Source organism: Ruditapes philippinarum, unplaced genomic scaffold (genome assembly GCF_026571515.1).
Source record: "Ruditapes philippinarum isolate M1 unplaced genomic scaffold, ASM2657151v2 ctg98_1_1_1_1, whole genome shotgun sequence".
Taxonomy (NCBI): Eukaryota; Metazoa; Mollusca; class Bivalvia; order Venerida; family Veneridae; genus Ruditapes; species Ruditapes philippinarum.
This window is the reverse complement of record NW_026857110.1, coordinates 103,247-125,350: the sequence shown is the minus strand read 5'-3', so window position 1 is coordinate 125,350 and position 22,104 is coordinate 103,247. Positions and strand designations below refer to the sequence as shown.

At 32.7% G+C, this 22,104-nt stretch overlaps 2 protein-coding genes across 5 annotated transcripts in view; both read right to left on the bottom strand.

Moving 5' to 3' along the window:
* Nucleotides 1-4,747: 4,747 nt before the first annotated feature.
* Nucleotides 4,748-9,480, bottom strand: LOC132748801 (uncharacterized). 2 transcript variants are annotated; one of them, XM_060738439.1, is made up of 2 exons: nucleotides 9,370-9,480; nucleotides 4,748-7,847 (listed from the first exon to the last, which is right to left on the bottom strand). In XM_060738439.1, exon 2 carries the CDS (start codon nucleotides 7,793-7,795, stop codon nucleotides 5,564-5,566), a length of 2,232 nt encoding a protein of 743 aa, XP_060594422.1. In that variant the 5' UTR covers nucleotides 7,796-7,847; nucleotides 9,370-9,480; the 3' UTR covers nucleotides 4,748-5,563. The 2 variants fall into 2 exon arrangements, with proteins under 2 accessions (XP_060594422.1, XP_060594420.1); XM_060738437.1 differs by lacking the exon at nucleotides 9,370-9,480 and adding an exon at nucleotides 9,233-9,363.
* A 1,075-nt stretch (nucleotides 9,481-10,555) lies between these two features.
* Nucleotides 10,556-22,104, bottom strand: part of LOC132748800 (metal cation symporter ZIP14-like) — a 36,892-nt gene continuing 25,343 nt past the window's right edge. For 2 of the 3 annotated variants that reach the window (XM_060738435.1, XM_060738436.1), the window contains exons 2-8: nucleotides 17,293-17,467; nucleotides 16,602-16,771; nucleotides 15,618-15,746; nucleotides 13,859-14,047; nucleotides 12,505-12,697; nucleotides 11,989-12,176; nucleotides 10,556-11,548 (exon numbers count right to left, since the gene is read on the bottom strand). In XM_060738435.1, the coding sequence (XP_060594418.1) occupies nucleotides 11,381-11,548; nucleotides 11,989-12,176; nucleotides 12,505-12,697; nucleotides 13,859-14,047; nucleotides 15,618-15,746; nucleotides 16,602-16,771; nucleotides 17,293-17,467 (1,212 nt within the window). In that variant the 3' untranslated portion in view covers nucleotides 10,556-11,380. The remainder of the gene's footprint in view (nucleotides 11,549-11,988; nucleotides 12,177-12,504; nucleotides 12,698-13,858; nucleotides 14,048-15,617; nucleotides 15,747-16,601; nucleotides 16,772-17,292; nucleotides 17,468-22,104) is intronic. The other variant, XM_060738434.1, reaches the window with a different exon arrangement.

Below are 22,104 nucleotides of genomic sequence, written 5' to 3'. Positions count from 1 at the left end.
ATAAACTATGCAGTTTCAGTGTATTTTGTTGCTTACATAGCGTTTGTCGGATCTTCACTATGTAGCATCGCATTTTTCTGATAAAAGATAAACAAGTGCTTCATGTAATTGCATACAGATCATCCTTAGTTTTTGATATAATATATGACTTTTTTGTTTATTATTTAATATTTATTTTGTTACTTTTTGTTATATTTGGATATCTTCCTGATTTTGGCACAAGAATAAGATACGGAGGGTTATTTTAAGTTACGGTTTAACAAAATAGTTTGATCCCGTTTAAAAACGACTCAAAAAATGTCGTCGAAAACTGACCAGTCGTTATTTTTTATCACAATATGATTAGAACATATCTTAAGAATCAGTAACTCTAACATGTTTCATAAAACAATTTTAAAAGGTTGTGTCCGGGTTCTTAAGGACAACTTTGCAATACTCTACATATTGAAGAGGAAACTGTTGACCGAAGTTTAGTACAATGATTTTTGATCCGACGTACCAATCCAAATGTGAGACTGTAAGCTTAATTTTTCATTTCGAATGATTAAAGTGACAATATCCTCATTTTTGGAATATCGAGTTGAGCTTAATTGACTATTTGTATATTTTAAAAAGACAGTAATAATGATAATTGATCAGCAATTGATATTGAAAAATGTTTAGGATTGTTATGTTTTACAAGTTCAGTGATAGGTTTTTGAATTGGTATGAAAGTTATTTTAGCTGATTTTGATATGTATATAGGCTTTATTATAAATGTTGTTCGCATCTTGTTCCTGAAAAGCTCAGTAGGTAGAGCGCAGGATTGATAACCTCGAAGTTGTTTATATATGATGAATGTTTGTACTTCGAGGTGTGTGCTAATGTGTGCTAATTTTTGTGCTATTGTGTTATGTTGTTATACTGATTGTGTGCTATTATACTTATGATATCGTGAAGTTTACTCAGAGTGTTCGACAATTGAATTTCGAACTGTGAGTTAAACTTTAGGACATTGATTTAATTTCAGTGGTGGACAATTGAATTTCGGACTGTGAGTTAAAATTTAATTTCATAAATTTTGTATTAATTGAAATAATTGTATTTCCTTAATTAAAAATTGTAAAATTTGTTGCTGCGTTATCTGCTCTATTCTGTTTCGAAACAGAATTGGGGGCTCTTCCGGGGAATGAATTTTGTTTTAAGCCATGAATTTTGTATTTCATTTAAGAAATAATATCGGCCTGAGAGGTGTATATCGGCTATTTAACACCGGTTTGGAGTTTTGATGCGTAGGAATTGACCACGAAGGCCGTAGGCCTGAGTGGTTAATTTTGTCGCATCAAAACGACAAAACCGGTGTAAAATAGCCGATATACACCTCTCAGGCCGATATTATTTCGATTCTAACACGATGAAATAAGGAAAATCACTAATGTTATTTTGCAAGCGGAAATAACTTCCGGTGCCGATTTTCGTATAACGCTGTTCGATTTTCGCACCCTACTGTTGCGAAGATATGGAAATTATTAAACAAAAGAAATAATAAGAAGAAAAAAAGTTATTTTATCAATTTTCAACACTAAAAACTTACGTCGTACTGTGTTTACATCAGTGCCTCATTTATCATTTTTGTCTGTATGAAATAACGTCAGCTTGTTTATGAATGAGTTGTTTACTTAGGATGACGTCATTACGCTGCTTATGGATTGGCGCCGTTTTGTCAAAATATTTATTAACTGATATGGATCTAATATGTGGCGTAAGTGTATGTGAGATATTATTTCGGTATTGTATGAAAAGAAAACATTATACGAACTGAAAATATAAATAAAAATGCTTTTTATTGTTGCTTTAAAATGCTTTGTAAACTATACAATCGAGGGTGAAAACATAACAGCGCATAAGAAATAGTCCCTAACCGGTGTTTATTGGCAGTTTAACACCAGTTTTTTTCCTTCTTTGTCTATAGTGACAAAATCACGTGAGTGTTAGAATATTGATTAAAAGTTAAGTGTAGGCGACGTTAAGCTGTCAACCAAATATTGCTTAAAATTTTTTTTGGCAAACAAAACAACAAATTTAGATGTCTTTTGATAAAGAACAGTTTGTTAAAGAACCCTCCCAGGCTAAGAAGTCTGATTTGCTCAATCTTGCAAAACATTTTAATGTTGAAGAAATTAAGTCTTCTATGAGAAAACAAGAAGTTTCAAATAGATTGATTAAATTGTTGGTAAAAGAAGAGATTGTTTCAGAAGATTTTCTTTCTTTAATAAGTTAAAAAAAATCAGAGTGTGAGTTACAATTACAGATAGAAAAATTCAATTTGAGCAAGTAATTAAATTAAGAGAATGTGAATGTGAATTGAGGTTAAAATTAGAATATGATGAAAAAGAACAAGAAAGATAATTGAATGAAAAAGAACAAGAAAGATTATTAAAAGGAAAAGAACAAGAAAGATTATTAAAAAGAAAAGAACAAGAAAGATTATTAAGAGTATGAGAAAAAGAACTAAAGCTTGAGGAAAAAGGACGTGAAAGGCAATTTCATTTACAAATGAAAAAAATAGAGGCTAATAAAAATGTAAATCAAGCTTATATAATAGCTAGCAATATCTAGATATATCAAGCTTTTACCATTTTTCGATGAGAATAATATTGATAATTTTTTTTTATATTTTGAAAAAGTTACAGATAAATTAAAATGGCTAAACAGGCACTTGCCTTTATTATTACAGAGGAAAGCCCGTAAAATTTACACTCAGTTAAACATTGAGCAGTGTGCAGATTATTATAATGTCAAAGAGGTTATTCTGAAAGGCTATGAATTTGTCTCTGAGGCATACAGACAAAAGTCTAGGAACTGTAAAAGAGTGAGTGGCCAAACACATGTTGTGTTCACGAGAATTAAAGAACAATTGTTTGATCGCTGTTGTTTGTCAAGACAAGTTGAAAAGCATAATGATAATTAACAGAAGTTGATTCTTGTTGAAGACTTCAAGTGTTGCATAAACTCTGATGTCAAGGCCTTTTTAGATGAGAAACAAGTCGAAACTTTTGAGGAAGCAGCTCGTTTGGCTGATGACTATTCTTTAACTCATAAGCATGCCTTTGTCCTTAAATCTACATCTGGAAATTCAAAAGAAATTGGTAATCAGAACCAAATTAGTAAGCCCACACAAGTTATACAAACCAGTCAAAGAATTTCAAAGAGCAAAATGAGAGCACCAGTCACTTTTCTCCTTTGACTTGCTAGTATTGCAAACAAAAAGGCCACATTTGCTAGCAACTGTGGGAAATTGAAAAACAAAAAGCAAATGATGAGTCTAAGCCAACAGGTCTCACCACTTAAAAATCAGGTTCACAGTCTTGTGTTTATAAAGATAGAATGTTTACAAAGGTAAACGAACCTAGAGTAAATGTCACTTAGTGATCCCTCGGATGCATCAATCACAACAAAATTACAAGAGATTTGGTTTGATCTGATTTGGTTATGGTGATTTATGAGCCATTCATGTCGGATGGTTTTGGTGCACTCTTAGGTGATTTTAGCCAATCCTGCCATGTTTAGATTTTAAGAGACACAGGAGTTTCTCAGTTTTTTTATTTTGACATTGAGTTTTTGTGAGAATTGCTCTTCTGGTGATAGTGTCCTTATTCAGGGTGTTGAGTGTGATTTTGTAAGTGTTCCACTCCATAATATCTATTTAACATCAGATTTAATTACTTGACCGGTGTTAAGTTGTCGATACTCTTTAAAGATTATCATTTGTTGCTAGGTAATGATTTAGCTGATTATAAGGTCGTGGTTAACCCACTTCTAACTGACACACCAAACCTAAATAATACTCCTAGTTTTGTTGAGCAGGAAATTCCCAATCATTACACTTATTGTGCAGTCACTAGAGCTATGGCAAAGACATCCATTGATGAAGCGGTTAGTAAAGCCTTTGATGGTGACAAAAGGACATTCATGACATTGACCTATCTGATACATTTTTAGGTCAAATATTTGATAATGAGATACACAACTTATTTTGTGATAGTGTAAATAAAACGCACTTTTGTACAAAACCAAATAATCTTTGTCATGAGACTACATGAAAATCACAAATTGTTGTAGCACAACAAAGTGATCCTCAAATCGTAAATGAAAACGGCAATTTTTCACAATATGCTCATGGGGTAAAATGTTAAAATAAATATGAGAACAGATCTTGACGTGTTTACTAATCTTAAAGGAAATGAAAAGGAAATGCTCATAAAAAGTAAGAAATGTTAATGTCGAAACTGTAATGTCAGCTTGATAGGACGTGGGCATTATTTATCTTCAAGAAACTTAAGTATACATTTGAATTGATATTATCGACGTAAATTTAAAAAAAAAACAACATTAAACGCCTATTATGACTCAGAAATGCTTTTATTTGTCAAGAGCTTTTTAATTTTCCCGGGGGGGGGGGGGGAATCAGGTGACTTTGGAAAGTAATCTTCTGAGCCACGTTAAGTTCATATTTTATAAAGTTAGGTGAGAAATGTTTTCTTAATCCAAATTAAACTAGACCTGGCCTATCATATACACGGTAACTTTCTTCAAATACCAATACCAAGTGCACTGTTTTACGTTTTATGGTTTTCGAGAACATTGGTTGAACTGTGTGAAAATTAACAAATGTAGCTTTAGTAATAATCTACACGAGACATTATAATTTTGTACCAAAGTGAATATAAATAAGCTTTCTTCCTTCATCAAAACACAAAATCAACGATAATATTGACATCTTTTATCGTAGAAGGCCATAGAATATGTTGCTAGATGATACGTATAGTAAAAAGGTTCTTTGCAGACGTTTGTATTACTATCCAAAGTCATGTGATCCCCCTCTGCTTTTATTTGTATTTTAGTATCCAAAACGTTACTCATTGGCCAATTGATTGATTAACTTTTGTCATCTGTTGTTTTTTTTTCTTTTTGGCTTTTTACATAGATATAGTGCATTAATATGTTGTATGAAAGTCAAAACACTTCTTTGTTTACATTTCCCTAATTTTACAACATATTTTTCACATTTATAGCTACTTTCTCAACTTACATTTTCTAAAACCATTATTATAATGTTAATAAAAAAATTTTTAATTGCCTTGTTATTGGACTGAAGACTGTCATATTAGCCTGAGGCGTCCCCAACCAATAAAAAGCGTGTGCCCTAAACGAGAAAACAATGGGCGGAACTAATTAAAATGGAATTTTGAAAGGGGATCAGAGTTTATGAAGCCTGCATATCTAAGATAAGACGTCAAAAGACAAATTTAAAAAGCAGGCAACATATCCTAAGGGTGATTCAACATTATTCAAGTAGGAATATTGGAACCACCAAACTAGAAAAGTTGAAACTAAAAATACCACAAGCACAACAATAATGTCGTGCTGAACGATCTTCAAGGATCGAAAATATAATATCATTGATTAAACTTAAGTATACATATTATGCATAATATATTGACATGTATACTAGTTATGGATTTAACATTTTGTGCAAAGTTTTTTAAGCAATAAACTATCAATGTTTTCAAGTCTGCTCCTGTCAAGCACTATTGCTTTTATTAGTACACTTTTCCCACTCATTCCAAATTAAGAGCGCTAGGTGCCAGTTTGCAGCGTTATAAGACCGTTGTAAAAGAAGTGATCCAAGAAAAACATCAACACTCCAATCAATATCACCCACTAGTTGAAGACAATAGCCAGCTATATTCAGTGCCATGATTTTGCACACAAATTGAGGACTCCCTATAGCTACGTATGCTCTAATGGCAGATAAGGTTCTGTCTCTGACAATAATTTCATTTTGTTCGTGTGCGACTAAAAATTTCAACAAAAGAGCATAGAACTTTGCATCTATAGATACCCATCTCAATGGATTATCCATGTCAAGATCCTTTTCTGCGTCTATAGCCCTACTTATTTCAAATTGTATTGGTCTAGGAGCAAGTTCTATTTCAGATGCCAGAAACACGACATCCAAAGCACAACGTTCTCGTATTTCTAAGGTAAAGTCTGGCTGCATGTGTAACACTCGTAATGCATATACCATTGGAATATCTTCAGGATTGGCAGGCTCAAAACCAGATACTGAAATGGTGTTTTCATTTGACAAAACCTCATGTGCAATATGACGACAAGCATTCAAGTCTCCTCTAGCAAGGTATATCGTTGCCAACTTCAGTTTTCCCGACGATGTGTCAAAATCGCTCCCCTTCCTTATATAATCTTCAGCCAATTGTACCATTCTCTGTTTCTCTTCAAGGCACTGGGTATTTAACGACTTTGCAAACCACTGAGAGCCAAGACTTATATATACTGTAAAACATAATGCTTGTACAATGCTTTTAGTTTTTTCATCAGACATTTCTGTGCGTGAAATTAAATTCAGGTACTCTTCGTGTTTACTTATTGATATATTAGGTGCACGATCAGATATCAGCTGGTATGCTGGTTTTATTGCTGATGTTGCAAAGCTTATGAGCACACTAAAATGTAGATGGATAACTTCAGTCAACAAAGTTGTGTTTTGTAAACAAGACGTTTGTAAGTCAGCAAAACAATCAAAATCTGCATCTTTTACAGCGGGAATTACGTTTTCTATTGTTGAAAGCAGAAACACGTCTGTCCAAAAGTTCTTTATAAACTTATGAAGAATGGTGATTATATGATTCTGTGTACTAATAGAAAGTTTGCCTTTGAAAAGGTTATTCTTTCTAATGAAGTAGTTCGGACAGTATCCGTTTTCTATAAATTCCCTGAGTTTGTTGAGACATTGCACAATGCAAACATGAAAGTTTTCTTTTTTCCAAAAATCTAACGGCCGTTCCTCTGACATCCAAAACATTAAAGTTTTCAAATGGTAAGATGAGATAACCTCAGGAACGTTTCTTTCAATTACTTCCCTTTTAATAATTTTCATCAGCATAAAACATTGGTACTGAATATTTGTCCATGTCCATATCAACTCTCTTTCTAAGAGTGTGAAGGAAAGCCTCCATTCAGTACTCCGTCTTTCTGGCAATGGCCCAACTGGTACAAGAAAACATCCTTTTTTTGTGAGTTCAATTGTTGTTTGTGGCGGCCAATGACATGCTCGTTCCCTAGTTATCCATTCGTCGGCAGATTTTGGCCAAAACGACGATTTTAGTCCATAAACAAAGTCAGACGATCTAAACTCTTTTGTAGAGTCCTCTGAAAGTGCAGGTCCATGTTTGTACCGTGATGGTGTAACTAAAGCTATTCTCTCTTTCCACTTTTCGTGCGAAAACAAGTAGGTTCCGTCTGCATTCTCTTCAAAGAGATGTGATAACGAACATTCTTTACCATTTGAAACTGGTAAACAGGTATTCTTGTCCAAAGCTATAACTTTTGCATAACCTGGAGTTACATCAGTGTCATGAATAAGACCAATTGGAGGATCTTTTAGACTTTTCCTTGGTAAAATATATTTATGGCCTTCAGGACTTTTATGATTGAAATTGCAGAGCCTATACTGCTCAACGTCAGTGATTATGATGATCTCTTTATCAATAAACATCATATCTGCGTCAGAATCTAAACCAAGCAAAGCTCCACCTTCTATTTGGCTTCCAATATAAAATCCATCTAAGCAACCGCTATTAACATTTGCTATTGCATTCATTGTTTCCATTGACTTGAAGGATGATACCCTGTATCGAATAAAATCTTGCGACATACCAGTAAGATTAAGACAATTTCTCAATCTTCTTGAAAGCTTCTTAACATCTCTATTTTCACATGTAAACACATTCATCGTTTTTTGATTTCTCTTGATGTTTTGTTGAACGATTCTCTAGTTTGTCCCACTGTATAAAAAACAAAATTTTTGCGTGTACATTTGACGTTGTATCGAAGGCAACATTTTTAGGAATACAGTTATATTTGTATTAAAACAAGAGCCCGGTTTGAACCGTGATGCTCCCCGAATATGTTTTTGAAACCGTAAAGTACAACTCTTGTAGTTTCAGTGTTATGTCCCTTGACGAAGTTCAAAGCGCAATAATTCCAAAGTAAGGTAAGGCAGAGTAACTGTTCTTTGCACTGGACTTCTACATAATGTGATCTTTGTACCTATAAAGTTTCTTGTTGATACCTGTTATGGTTTCCGAGTGATGTCCCGGACAAAGTTCAAAGCGTTAAAATGAACAAAGGGTAATAACTCCAATATTAGGCAATGCAGAGTTACGGTTCTTATGCACTGCACATAAATCAATTGAGATCTAGCTACCTATAAAATTTCATGTTGATTTCTTTTATAGTTTTAAAGTTATGTCCCGGATAAGATTTTTCTAAAAGGGGAGATAATTCAAAAACAGGACAAAATAATGTAATGGTTCTTTTGCAGTGCATATTTCTATCTACCTACAAAGTTTTATGTTGATATCTCTTATAATGTAAGAGTTCAAAGTGAAAAAATTAACAAAGGCAATAACTCCAAAAAAAGGCAAGGCAGAGTTGTGGTTCTTGTGCACTGCACATCAACCCATTGAGATATATCTACCTGCAAAGTTTCATATTGATATCTCTTATAATTTTAGAGTTATGTTGCAGAAAATGTTCAAAGTGTAGAAATGAAAAAAGGCAATAACTCCAAAATTAAACAAGGCAGAGTTTGGGTTCATCTGTATTGCACATCTACCTATTGAGATCTATCTACCTACTTAGTTTCATGTTGATTTCCCTTACAGTTTAAGAGTTATGTCCCGGATTAGATTTTTCTAAAAGAAGAGATTATTCAAAAACTGGGTAAAATAGAGATATGGTTCTTTCGCATTTAACTTCTACCAATTGAGATTTATCTACCTACAAATATTTCTTATAATTTTAGAGTTATGTTGCAGATCTATCTACCTATAAAGTTTCATGTTGATAACTCTTACAAAATTAGGCAAGGCAGAGTTTGGGTTCTTGTTATGGTTCTTATGGTGAGTTATGGTAATTTTGCATTTTTCTTCTACCAATTAATATCTATCTACTTTCTTTGACACTGCACTCTGCTTCAACGCCCTCTACCACTGTGTGAAGTTTAAATACATCATCTATAAGTGTTGTCAAGTTATGCTCCGGACAAGATAACGGACGAACAGACGGACAAATCGGCTACTATATGATTAATTCTAAAAAGATAAAATGCAGCTGAAAACAAAACCTTTAAAAGTTCAAATTAAAATGTAATTGTAACCTACATTACCTTTTGAAATTCCAAAATCATCCAAACCACAAACTTGAAAATGCTATTTCAAATAGACGTATGTGTAATCAGTTTCCTTTTTTAGCAAATACGTTTTTTTTAAATATCTTAATATGTGAAAGAATATATAAACCAACCTGTTGATTACATCATTCATGGTCCACGTAAACTTGAATCATTCGTTTCGGAGGTAAAACTTTAAAAATGTATCGCTTATCTTTCATCATAAATATTGGACTTTATTTACATAAACCGTATGAAATTTGCAATATGAAAATCAATACACATGATATCAAATTCTAAAAATAGTACGCGCGTTTATGTATAGATATCGTTGTATAGATTAACAAAGTACGGAAGCTTTCGTGTGCCAACTCTACTGTAATAGTTCTATAAAAAGTACTTGTTATGAAAAATACATTTTCCCGATATTATACATATTTTTTATTCTTTACTAATACATGTATTACTATTTCATTTTTATTATTTATTGTTTTATACAAATAATTGCCATTTTTTCAGAATGTAATGATTTTAATGGTATTTGGATTGCAAAAAAATCACAGTATTTTAAGAGTTCTTTTAATTGATTAAAACTTTTAATTTTAAATTTGTAACATGTTTTTATATAGCGATTTAAGATAATAGCATATGTGACTATGGTCATTTATCAAGTAACGAACATGAACTTTACAAATGTCTCAATAGGTTTAATTAATAAGTCAGTAGGGGCGTCCGTGACCGAGTGGTTAAGGTCGTTGACTTCAAACCACTTGCCCCATTACCGCTGTGGGTTCAAATCCCGACAGGGACTTTGGATTCTTTCATGAGAGGAAGCTATCCAGCTTCCTTACGGAACTTCGGTGGTTCAAATCAGGTGCCCGTTCGTGCCTGAAAAAAGCACGGAGGGGCACCTTAGGTTTTCTTCTACCAGTAAAGCTGGAACGTCGTCAAATGACCTATACTGTGTCCGTGTGACGTAAAGACCAAATCAAAGTCAGTATTATTCTGTTAACTTCTATCAGTCGTTTCATTTTAAAGTATAGGAGTAGAAATGGTTATTATTTGTAAATATTGATATTTCTGCGGAGGAAATGTTTTATGTTTCTTTGAATAGCAATGAAATATATGATAAACAAGATCAACAAGGAAAGGCGGCGTTCAATGAAGATTTTTTTTGTAGTCCGGAATATGTTTTCTTATGAACGGTGTAACAATAGCAAAGAATAAAGAAACATGCAAATATTTTTTAATATCCTTAAGATATACTAAGCTACTTAATTTTACAATATTTATTACAATATTTTATATTTTGACAATTGCAGTCAGTTTATTTGAAATACAAAAAATATGAATAACTACCATCAAGTTTGCACACCTCATCAATGAGTGTTTACTTTGTGAACTTACAAACGGCGGTTTTGAGCCGAAATGTATAATTAAATTATATCTAATACAAAACTTAAGTCTTTTAACCTTTACACTGTAATTTATTAAATATAACATCCGAGTAGCATGCAAACATTATTTATTGAAATGAATAAATAAAACAACTAATTAATTTATTATTTTGACTATTTTATTTTTATTTTTAAATTTTACTTTTTAAAACTTAGAATCAATTACAAAACAAGCAGAGAGAAACCTTTGTACGTGTACAATATGTCTTGAAGGTTTCACTAAAATGTGCACATATTGTTGGTTAACTGAGACATATTGTAAATTAAATAAGACCATATAATTGTTGACAAAAAAACACGAATTAAATAATAAACTTGAAAAGTGAAATTTTTGGACCCTTTTCTTCATACATCAATGATCACATTATTACTATAGATCTACATATTGAAATGAGTTTAATTGATCAGATTTCGTTTGATCATCCTACAAACAAAAAGAGTTTTTTGATTTACAAAAAGAAATGTGGAAACAATAGAAGCATAGTTTATCACAATTTACATCACTGATTTTGTTATAATTGTCTACACATATATAAGATAATATGATAATATAAGACAAGCTCTATATTGCTTATCGTGTTTCCCCTTCATTGCAAACTAGAGCTCAGCCGCACCCTGTTCGACAACAGAAAAAACACATATTTATGATATGTAAGCATGCTTGACAAAGGCATGCCTTTTTCATTCTTTACTTTTCTCCTTTTATTGCCGACTCCAAGTTTCCACCATATATAGCTAGAAGAAGAATAACTCCAAAACCGACAAGTATACCGAGATTCTGAAGGATGAATATCACCCATGTTCCTACTAGCCTTTGATTTTCTTCCAACTCTCCCGCGGCACACATCTCAGGCATCTGAAAACATAGTAATACTTAATTTTACTAGGATGATGATGCTTCTTTCATACTGATACCCTTTGCAAATATATCACGGTGGTCATTTCCGTTTGTAACTTGAGATAAGATTTTCGTTTGATTTCAAATGACTTCAGTGCAACTGAACTAACTATTTGTTATTAAACATAAAGAAAATAATTTTCTTATGTCAAGTTGACTGCATGATAACTAGCATTTCGTGTTTTCTATACATTTTGTCTTTGGTAATTTTTTTTTCTTTTCAGTATTTTACTTTTTCTGTACAAAAATTAAATTTATTGCATTGATGTTTTTGTATGTTTATATTTAAAAGAAATGAGTTTAATTTGGCATTTCGATATAAAGAAGGGTGATAAGTCAATGAATCAAATTTAACAATATTGATCTATCAGAACGAATAAAAATATATATGATGTTACCATGTCAGCCAGTGATATATAGAGAAACATGCCGCCAGCGAAGGCAAATACCCATGTATGAGCCTCCACATTTTCTCCCAGAAATATTCCAATGATCATACCAATGTAGATTGTACAGGCAGAGAGAAAATTGAACAGTACAGCGCGTTTTCTTGACATTCCAGCGTGCAAGAGCACCGCAAAGTCTCCTGCAGAAAAAAAGTATGGAAATATAAGAGCACATTCATTCATTATCAATACAAAATATATTTTAAAGTTTGATACCCTTAGTAGTCATAAACACGCTTCGAGTTGTATTTGTTTCATTTAATCCAACATGAAACTCTTAATTAGAAACGTATCAAAGAGATTTCTTCATTTCAATAAGATCAGAAGTGAATTATATGATTAATCTGAGATTTTAGCATGGTGTCGGCATTTTTTATCAAGAATGTTTCAGTATTTAAACTATATCAAAGGACGTTTATAACTTTCATCATACTTGGCAACAGCTGTAAATTGTACATAAAATGCAACCTAGCTCATGTGGAAGTTCTTCACAGAAGATTGCAACAGATACGGACACTCCGCCAAGAATGCTTTCTGTGAATGCTGCCCCTATTGATACACCATCCACAAAATTATGCACGGCATCTCCAAATATAATCATCCATGCCACAGGTGCTACGTGCTTCAGATCCTTAGCCTCTCCATCCTTGGTTAAATCATTCTAAAAGGTAAAAATGTGATTTTCTATAACACACATTTTTCGCACTTTGTCATATTAATATTAATATCTTTATAGTCAAAAATATGTTGTTATGCTACGTAATTTAGATCCCTTAGTTTTCGTTCGTTTGTGTATAAGACAGTCATAAATGTGGTATTATGCTACGTAATTTAGATCCCTTAGTTTTCGTTCGTTTGTGTATAAGACATCTGGCGCCGAAACAGCAAAGACGAGTTTGGCTAACCTCGGGTTTTTACAAATTTCAAAGCATTATCAGGAGTCAAAACCACCTCACATGCTGCAAAGACTCCAGTTGTTCGAACCTATTTAGTCCCCTTTTACGATCACGCAGGGATAAACGTTGACTGCAATTCTTATGGTTCAACCATTAAAGAAAACCCCTTGGTCTTCGTGCTTTGACGGAAGTGTACGATTCTTATAGTTCCGCGCGTTCAGGTCAATTTCTATATATAAACTATGTATAATGTTTCACTAATCTTTTGTCCTTTTCTGTTAATCACGTATATCAAATAATAATTTCGTGATGCTCATAATTAATCGAAATTGTTATGCATGTAAGAACTTGCTGTGTCACGTTAACCGGAAAGAAAAGAAAGATCAGCAATATTTATAGACTACTTTAGAAACTCGAGTAAGAACTTTATTTAAATTGCATCTCGGCTCTTCATCAAAATGGAAATATTGAAACAATGTGTATATTTTAATAGAATTTTCATGCGCACATATCAAATCAAGCACATTGTATAGTAAACTTATACATTTTACTTAACCAGGAGGTTTATTGCAGAAATATAGAACCAAACTTTTAACAAGTTATAACATTTGTTTAAAGTATACTGAAGTCACCAGAAAATATGTTACCTTTATTTACAAACCCTTGCATTGGCGTTAAATGCAAAATGCTTAAAGTCGTTGACTTCAAAACTATTTGGCTTTTAAAGTTGTGTGTTTGAATCCCGACAGGGACTGCGGTTTCTTTTATGTGAGGAAGCTACGGAACGTCAGTGCTTCTATTTAAGTGCGCGTTCGTGCCTAAAATAACATGTGGTCTCCCTCCACCAGTAGCCGGATAGTCGCCATATGACCTACAATGTGATGGTTCGACGTAAAACAAAACAAAAACATTATATATTATATTACCTCTGACACAGAGCCAGATATGGTGGAAACATCTTGAAAATCAGTTAGGTTATTTAACGAAGATGTTGACGACTCAGATATCTTCTGCAATGAGGTCAGTTTGGGCTCTCTAAACTTTGTATCTGAGGGAGTTGTTCCGAAACGACCGCTGTGAATTTCCTTGTGGAGTTCTTTTTCTTTTCTGCTCTTCTGTAAAAAAACTTTCTTTAAAAAAACAGCATTTACACATTATAGGTTTGTAAGTTGTCGTTAAGGATATGTTTTGTTATTTCAAATTCACGCAAAAGGCAAACGAGCTGAGCTATATATACGAGTACATGTCCCACTTTTTTACGAAAATCACTCGATTAAAGTGAAGATCAGATAATTCAGAGAAATAATGTGAATACTTTGTGATACGTATGTAACACTGAATGATATTAAAAATATAATATTTTGAAACCAAAAATCAGTAGTCACAACAAAGAATAAATCTGAAAAGTCAAGTTGAATACTAAGTTAATTAAAGTGTAAAATTTAATATCAAGACCGGTTGAATTGATTTTTTGATGAAATACCAAGGAGAATGGGACATTTCTTACGACCACTAATTAAGGAGTATTAAATATTTAGAAACAAACAAAATCGTTGAATTTATATCCCCCGCCGAGTACTGGTTATTACTAACACAACAACTGAAGACATAAGGCTTTATTTATATAATTATCATGGCATAAACAGTAAAAGTATTTGTTCATGATAAATGTTCAGGGCAATAACAGAGACATAACTCCGTGTTAAATAGTAAAATCTGGACATGTCAATGATATGAAAATTGCCTTTTGCATCGATGGTTGCCAAAACGTTTTGTTGAAATCAATACAGCAGTTGCAAAGAAATAGCAATATTGCTCTATATGCATACTGCATAACTAATCAAGTGCCATAACTCTGAGTTAAAGTGTCTGACCGGAACAAGGTAATGATATGCGCATCTCCTCTTGGTATTGAAGGTTCCCATAAAGTTTGCTCTATATGCATACTGCATAACTAATCAAGGGCCATAACTGTTAAAATGTCTGACCGAAACAAGGCGACAATACGCGCATCTCCTTTTGGTATTGAAGGTTCCCGTAATGTTTAATTGAATTCAAGCCAGTATCTCTAGAGAAGTAGCGCGGAAACGAATATCGTTCTATATGCATACTGCATAACAAATCAAGGGCCATAACTCTGAGTTAAAGTGTCTGACCGGAACAAGGCGACGATATATCTCCTCTTGGTATTGTAGGTTCCCGTAAAGTGTTGTTGAATTCTAGCCAGTAATTGCAGAGAAGTAGCGCGGAAACAATTTTTTGCTTAATATGCATACTGCATAACTAATCAAGGACCATAACTGTGATATAAAGGAGTTCTGACCGAAAAAAGACGACGATATGCGCATCTTATTTTGATATGGATGATTCTCATAAAGTTCCGTTGTATTCCAGCCAGAAGCTGCAGAGAACTGATGCGGAAACGAAATTCGGATAGACGGATGGATTGAAGGACGAAAGGACTGACGACGGACAACACCAAAACCATATCCCCTCCCGATTCAATCGGCGGGGGATAATAAATATCGGAAATAACCGTTCCTAAGCATACAGATCAAAAATAAGTAAGGACAGCCAAAATACGAGAAAATAGTTCTAGACCTATAATGCCGCCAAAAATGCAGCCCATCTTCTGTTGTTTTACCATAGTCAAGAAAACAAAAGAAGATAAAAGAGGCTACTTACCTCTTTCTTGTGTGAAAATATTTTCAAAAGTCTTTCAATTATAAAGAATATGTAGATAGCCCCTATTACAACCAGACACTTCCATAGGTAGCTATCTCTGTCTAACTCCTGCTCTGTAAGTTCAAGCGCCTGAAAGGTTTTAGAAGATCCACTTTAATAATTTTTGATCGATGTATTTAATTATTTATTTCAAAAAATCTATTTAAAAACCAGCGTATTGATTTTACCTCAGAAATTGAATTATAAAAAGGGATTGGATTGTAACTTTGACGAAATGAGGCTCAATTAAAGAACATGTATAACATTATACTTGTATTCGTTTATTTAAAGAAATACCTTATAATCTGGACTGCAAATGACAGGGCACGCATGATTTTCACACCAGAAATGTACGCCTTAAAGTACCAGTTAAATCAAATAGATATTGCCAACAAAAGAAAAAAAAAATTTTAATGTTTTATCGAAATAACTTTACATGTATATAGTTTTTTATGAGGTGTCATTACACGAACAGTTATATAAAACTCGTATTAGACAGTGTTGGGTGAGTTTTAAAAATGACTCTATGATCTGAGAACGGCTTTAAGATTCATTTTATCAAATGTTGTAATAAAATAGAGAAAAACGGACTCCTTACAGAACACACAAGAAAGAAAAGTAGATAATGTTACAGGCTCGATTTGATTGAGCTTGTTCATGGGCAGTACTTTGAATGTACAAGCCACCATCCACGCCCCCTAGCAACGGGTTAATCAGAGTTCAGCATTCAAACTTAAAAAACAATCATATATGATGTAACAGGCCATAAAACATCGTAAAATGAGAGAATCGCCAAATTTGGAGGATTTGGTATATTAAACGTTAGTTATATAAAGAAATAAGAATGATTATGTCGCTTTAATACACAGTATGCGTGGTTATATAAAGAAATAAGCTTTTATGTTATGTTATATCTATTGTCATGGTATCTTATAGGATCTGTACCTCTGGAATCAGAAATAATAAGCTGCTTCCTGCAAGTGTCCCCACAGCAAGACCCACCATAAATATCAACGTCCTTTTATAGTTGACTCCGTGAATAAATGGAAGGGCCAGGAATCCACCAAGTGCCGCTAGAACAATTATGGAAGAACAAAGGATTCCATACCCCCATGCTGAAAATATTTGTTTTTCATTTTTTTATATTATGGTGAGCAAATAGCTTACAACTCGGCCACCGGCGGCTGTAGTAAAGTAATAAAACATAAAATATAACGTTATCCGTTGGTTGCCAACTGTTAAATAATAAAAAATAAAAATACTAACCTGATAAATGTTAGCTATATAATGTAAAAAGTGTTGTTGTTTGGTTACATATATAGTTTAATGAGCATTTAATTTGCAAGTATTGTACCTACGGAGCATCCGTGTTCAAGACTGAAATAAAATCGTAACTAATCTTTAAAACAAACCTTTTCTATAAATATGTCATTTCATTGGAAGTTTATAGCTAAAATCTTTATATGCTTACAGCATCTTACAGTTTTTCTACTTTAGATAAAATGAATCTCGGTTTAAAATTTATATTTATATAATTATGATGTTAATATGAAAAACAAGATCAACAAGTAACGACAGTATTCAACGAACGCATCCCCCAAAACTGCAGCAATCTTTAATTCGATGTAAATCCTACTTTCACTTCTTGAAACCGGATCGGAATCATGCTGATCGTTATCATCTGCAAAGTTTTCCGCACATGTCTTTTTCTGCCAGTTATGCAGTAATATCATGGACAGGGTCGAGACCTCTGTGGCAGTGGAAGCATTTTGTAAGCCGGAAAAGGAGTAAAGATCTGCTGGTGATAAACACTGAAAAGAACATGATGTATATCAATTAAATACATAACAAATGAGAAAAATAGGTAATATACTGACTGGTACGTGTTGTTCTGTTAATTTGTAGGTAAGTTGTAGCTTTAAGGCAGGGTATACTTCTTCACTCTAATCCTAGATTTTCGGCGAGTATTTTCCGATGTCGAACTAAATTAACGTTCACCGTGAGCAGGCGTATGATGGCTGTATGTTTAAATTCTTCATGTTTATGTATTTTTTGTTATTTTGTTTTCTACGAAAACACAAATATTAATCGTGGATAAACTATCAATTCTAACAGTGTTGCATTTTAGTAATGACATAAAAACGGCAGAGTTATTTAAAAAGTCTGCGTTTTTTTTAGAACATCCCGTATACAGTTTGGAAAAGAACTCCGGGACTATTCTGAGATTTTTTAATTATTCTAATATCTCACACTCAAATGATTTAGAATGCCCCGCTAGTCTTAATGAATTGTAAGACACTTTCATAGATAGCATCCTTCTAAGCAATGTATGATAGCTATTCGGAAAAAAAAATGTAAAATTGTGATATTTTGTGCTTTTATTATTTTTATAAGTACTAAGATTCATTTGAAATATTCGAAATTAGGTGTATAAAAACTCCAACGAAGTCTTTCTTTAAAATATCAAATAAACAGTTAAAACCGGATAAAAAGGATTCCATAGTAGCGCAGTAATGGGTATTCTAAGCGCTCCATATTTGATATCGAGTTTGGATGCGTTTATACTAAAGCTGTCAACAAAACACGCTTACTGCTGACCCGTCCGGTTAGCCCAGTAGGTAGAGCGTGGGACTGTGAATAGTGTAGTTTAAACATATTTTATTCGTTTCATTTTTTTACAAGATGTACAATACAAATATATAGAAAAAATATAAAAATACATCTTAAAAGAAAAAGGTTGGACCACAAGTTCAAATAATATTTGTAATTCGCTCCGTCCCAGGGCAACCTGGGTCCGATTGCCGGACGGTACAGGTCAATTTCGTTGTGATTGATCATGAAATTCTTTCTACGGACATTCGCACTGTACCTCTGCTCTGGCATGTACATATGTACAGTTCCTTGCGCGATTGAAGGCAAGGCAACTTGTACTGGCAAATTTCTTGACAGCCTGTCCAAGCGGTGGCTGAACGGTGCTCTGGTAAATTCAATGTGGCTAACTGCCGTGATCCAGAGTTAAAACTACTAATAATTATTGTTTTTTTTTGCAGATTTATTTTCGAGGAATCAAACTACAAGGAGAATCATACATCACCATCATACAAATAACATGTTTTAGATGGAACAGATACTGAAATTTTAATGTTATTTTAGCAAATGCAAACATGTCGTACACCAATTTTATATGTGTAACATCTGTAATAAAATTACATTAATAAACCCATAATATGAGTCTATACAGTAGGTTGAACTACATCTTATAAGTAGAACATAAAACGACGCTGCGAATACCGCTTTACTTACAAGAATGATATACTTTGTTGAATAAGATATTTTATATTAAGTGCAGTCAGAAATATTACTTCAATTTAAGCACTTTTTGTCAATGTATCGGCCTAATCTTTCAAAGATGTGCAACATTGCTTTTTTGAAAATAGTTCGAATCAAGTATAGACAGAAGAAAAACTTTTTTATCGGAACGCGTCAGTTTTATTAATATTATCAATTTACGTATACTTTACATTTTGTGTTATATAAGTAACACCCCTTTTCATTGCTTAAATTCCTTTTATTGCTTTGACTTTTTACTTTTATCACTAAGATGAATATCTGTCGAATTACACTACTAAAAAGGGCATACAAATTTAACTGCTTCTAGATTTACAAAAAAAGCAGTATTTTAAATTATGAGTAATATATTTATACGATATATTTAATTAATTTCCAAAGGGAAAATAAAATTCTACTAACGATAATAGTGCACGATAAAATTAGTATGTTAAATGTTGCTTTGTATATTCAATACTTCAGTTTATACTGATATTTTTTGTTTTGTCTCAGTTTAGTACATAGATATAAATGTTCGTCCTCTCGGAAGATCTCTAATTTCCAAAATTTATGTTCTTTCGTTTATTGTATGTGCTAACCTAGTATCAATATATTTACCCATTCAATCAAATTCTATATGTTCTGTTCATGTTTTTCATAAGATTTGACTATATTCCTTTCAAAATAAAGTTTCCGTATTTACCGTATATATCTTTTCCTTTTCTTCAAAAATTAAATAGAAAATGAATGATACATGTTTATAAAATTATTATATTGATTCACGAATTAATGTAGCGGTCGATACATTAGCACGTTTGTTTGCTCCTGATAATGGGAGAGTTTAATCTGAAGTCATGTCAAGGATAGTGTTGTCAAAATTAATATGTTTCCTAGTTCTTAATTTTAAATAAGCACATTATGTCTGCCTTCTCAATACCAATGTAATGTCCAATTTCTATGTTTAACTATTCAACATTTAACAAAGGTTAAGATGTATGTGTTTCAATAAATATAATTATTGGATTCAATCTTATCAATTTCTCTTGATTCCAATTTTAGAGTTCAAAAATATATATATAGACTCGTTTTCATTTTTAGAGTCCAAAATACCTATATCAAATCCATATCGTATTCCATCTAGCTTCATTTTCTTTTTTCAGACACTGAACACTGATTCTCGTGCAAAACAGCTGCACAATTTATATCATACTCGGCTAGTGTTACGTTCAATAATGGTTTGACAGCTGTGTACTCGCCCAATAGATTCAGTATTGGGCTCAACAATGTACAATAATCTTATAAAAATAGTCTTTCGTATCGGAATTAATCTAAACAACACAATAACTATATCTTTATAGCAAACATTTACGTTATACATGTATATGCATTTAATGCATTTATTAACAGTACAATTGATTCATTGTAAAATACATCCTCGGTAAGACTGACTATTTACCGTGCACCAGTAGTAAATACGGAATGTGTACCGTTGGTTCAGACGATGCGTTACAAAAAAGTTTTAAAAATCATTTTGCTTCCTAGTACTAAATTTAAAATAAAGTGAAATGACAAAAAATGCCTTATTCGTAATAATTTTACGGAGATTAGAATTAAAGTGCGATATTTACAAATTGCCAAAGTGGTGATTGTTGTAGCTATGACGACGTTATACAGATTACACTATTAAACATTCATTCATAATGTTACTATTAAATAAATGATATATGAATTGCTCGGTTTCAAAAGGTTTAAAGAATCTAATTAAACTAGACAGATGATGCATGTGTAATGGTTAAGTTAATGTCCAAAATAAATTAAAACAAATTCAATTTAACATTTCGTAACATAACTTAAACAGTTCTTTTCCTTCATACGAGTTGGAAATAGTTAATGAACAAACATATTATAAAGCATAATTATTATATTTTTTTTCTAATTCATAAAGTGCCTTAAAGAGATTTACGGTAAACGTACGCATTTCAAGTTTTACTCAAAGTTTGAGAGAATTAAATTTTATCACATTTTTTTTCTAACCGTTAACATAAATTTGAAGGCGTGACATACGCTTTGAACAGGTATTAACAACTATTGACAAAATTAATTTTGGATGAGATTTCTACTGGATGGAGTAACTACAAAACATGACTCTTGCCAAACAGGATAGTGCGTGTCTTCTTCTATCGATATCATCTTTGAAACTGTAAATATCTAAACCCTCTTACCAACTGCAAAGTAAACTAATCATAATATTTACAAAAAAATGGGTTCAGAGAAATATGAGATGCTTGTTACCTGCAAAAGAAGCAATAAATGTGAAATTATTTGTCTTAAAAGTAGCAAAATCAAAACAAAGTATAATTTTTAGATCCATACTAAATATTAATTTACTACAGCTGGACTTATTGTCAAAAAAAAACAACAACATATGAACAGTTTTTTCCAGTTATTGACCAAAAAGTAACTTTTTGAATACCATTTAATTAAACAAAAATTAAAAATATTTTGAGAAATAAAAAAATGCCTTTTTTAGGCGTTATGGGCCTTTAACTTTTACGTGAGCACTAACTTATTTAAAAGGCCTCTAATCAGGCTGTTTGGTCTTGATGAAACTGGAATATTTTTATTCAAGATGTATGTACCATTCCATGTAGGTCTGGACTAATAACTTGCGTGCAACATTTCAGATTATTCCCTCCGTATTTGATATACATGCTTACTGCTGAGCCGTCCGGTAAGCTCAGTAGGTTGAGTGTTGGACTGTAAATCGGGCAACCTGGGTTCGATTCCCGGACGATGGAGGTCACTTTCGTTGTGCTTGATCATGAAATTCTTTCTACGGACATTCGCACTGTACCTCTGCTCTGGCATGTACATATGTACAGTTCTTTGCGAGATTGAAGGCAAGGCAACTTGTACTGGCCAATTTCTTGATAGCCTGCTCCAGCGGTGGCTGAACTCTGCTCTGGTAAATACAATGTGGCTTACTGCCGTGATCCGGAGATAAAACTACCAAATATTATTGATTTTTTGGAGAAATATTTTCGAGTAATCAAACTACAAGGGGAATCATACATCATCATCATACAAATAACCTGTTTTAGATGGGACGGATACAGAAATT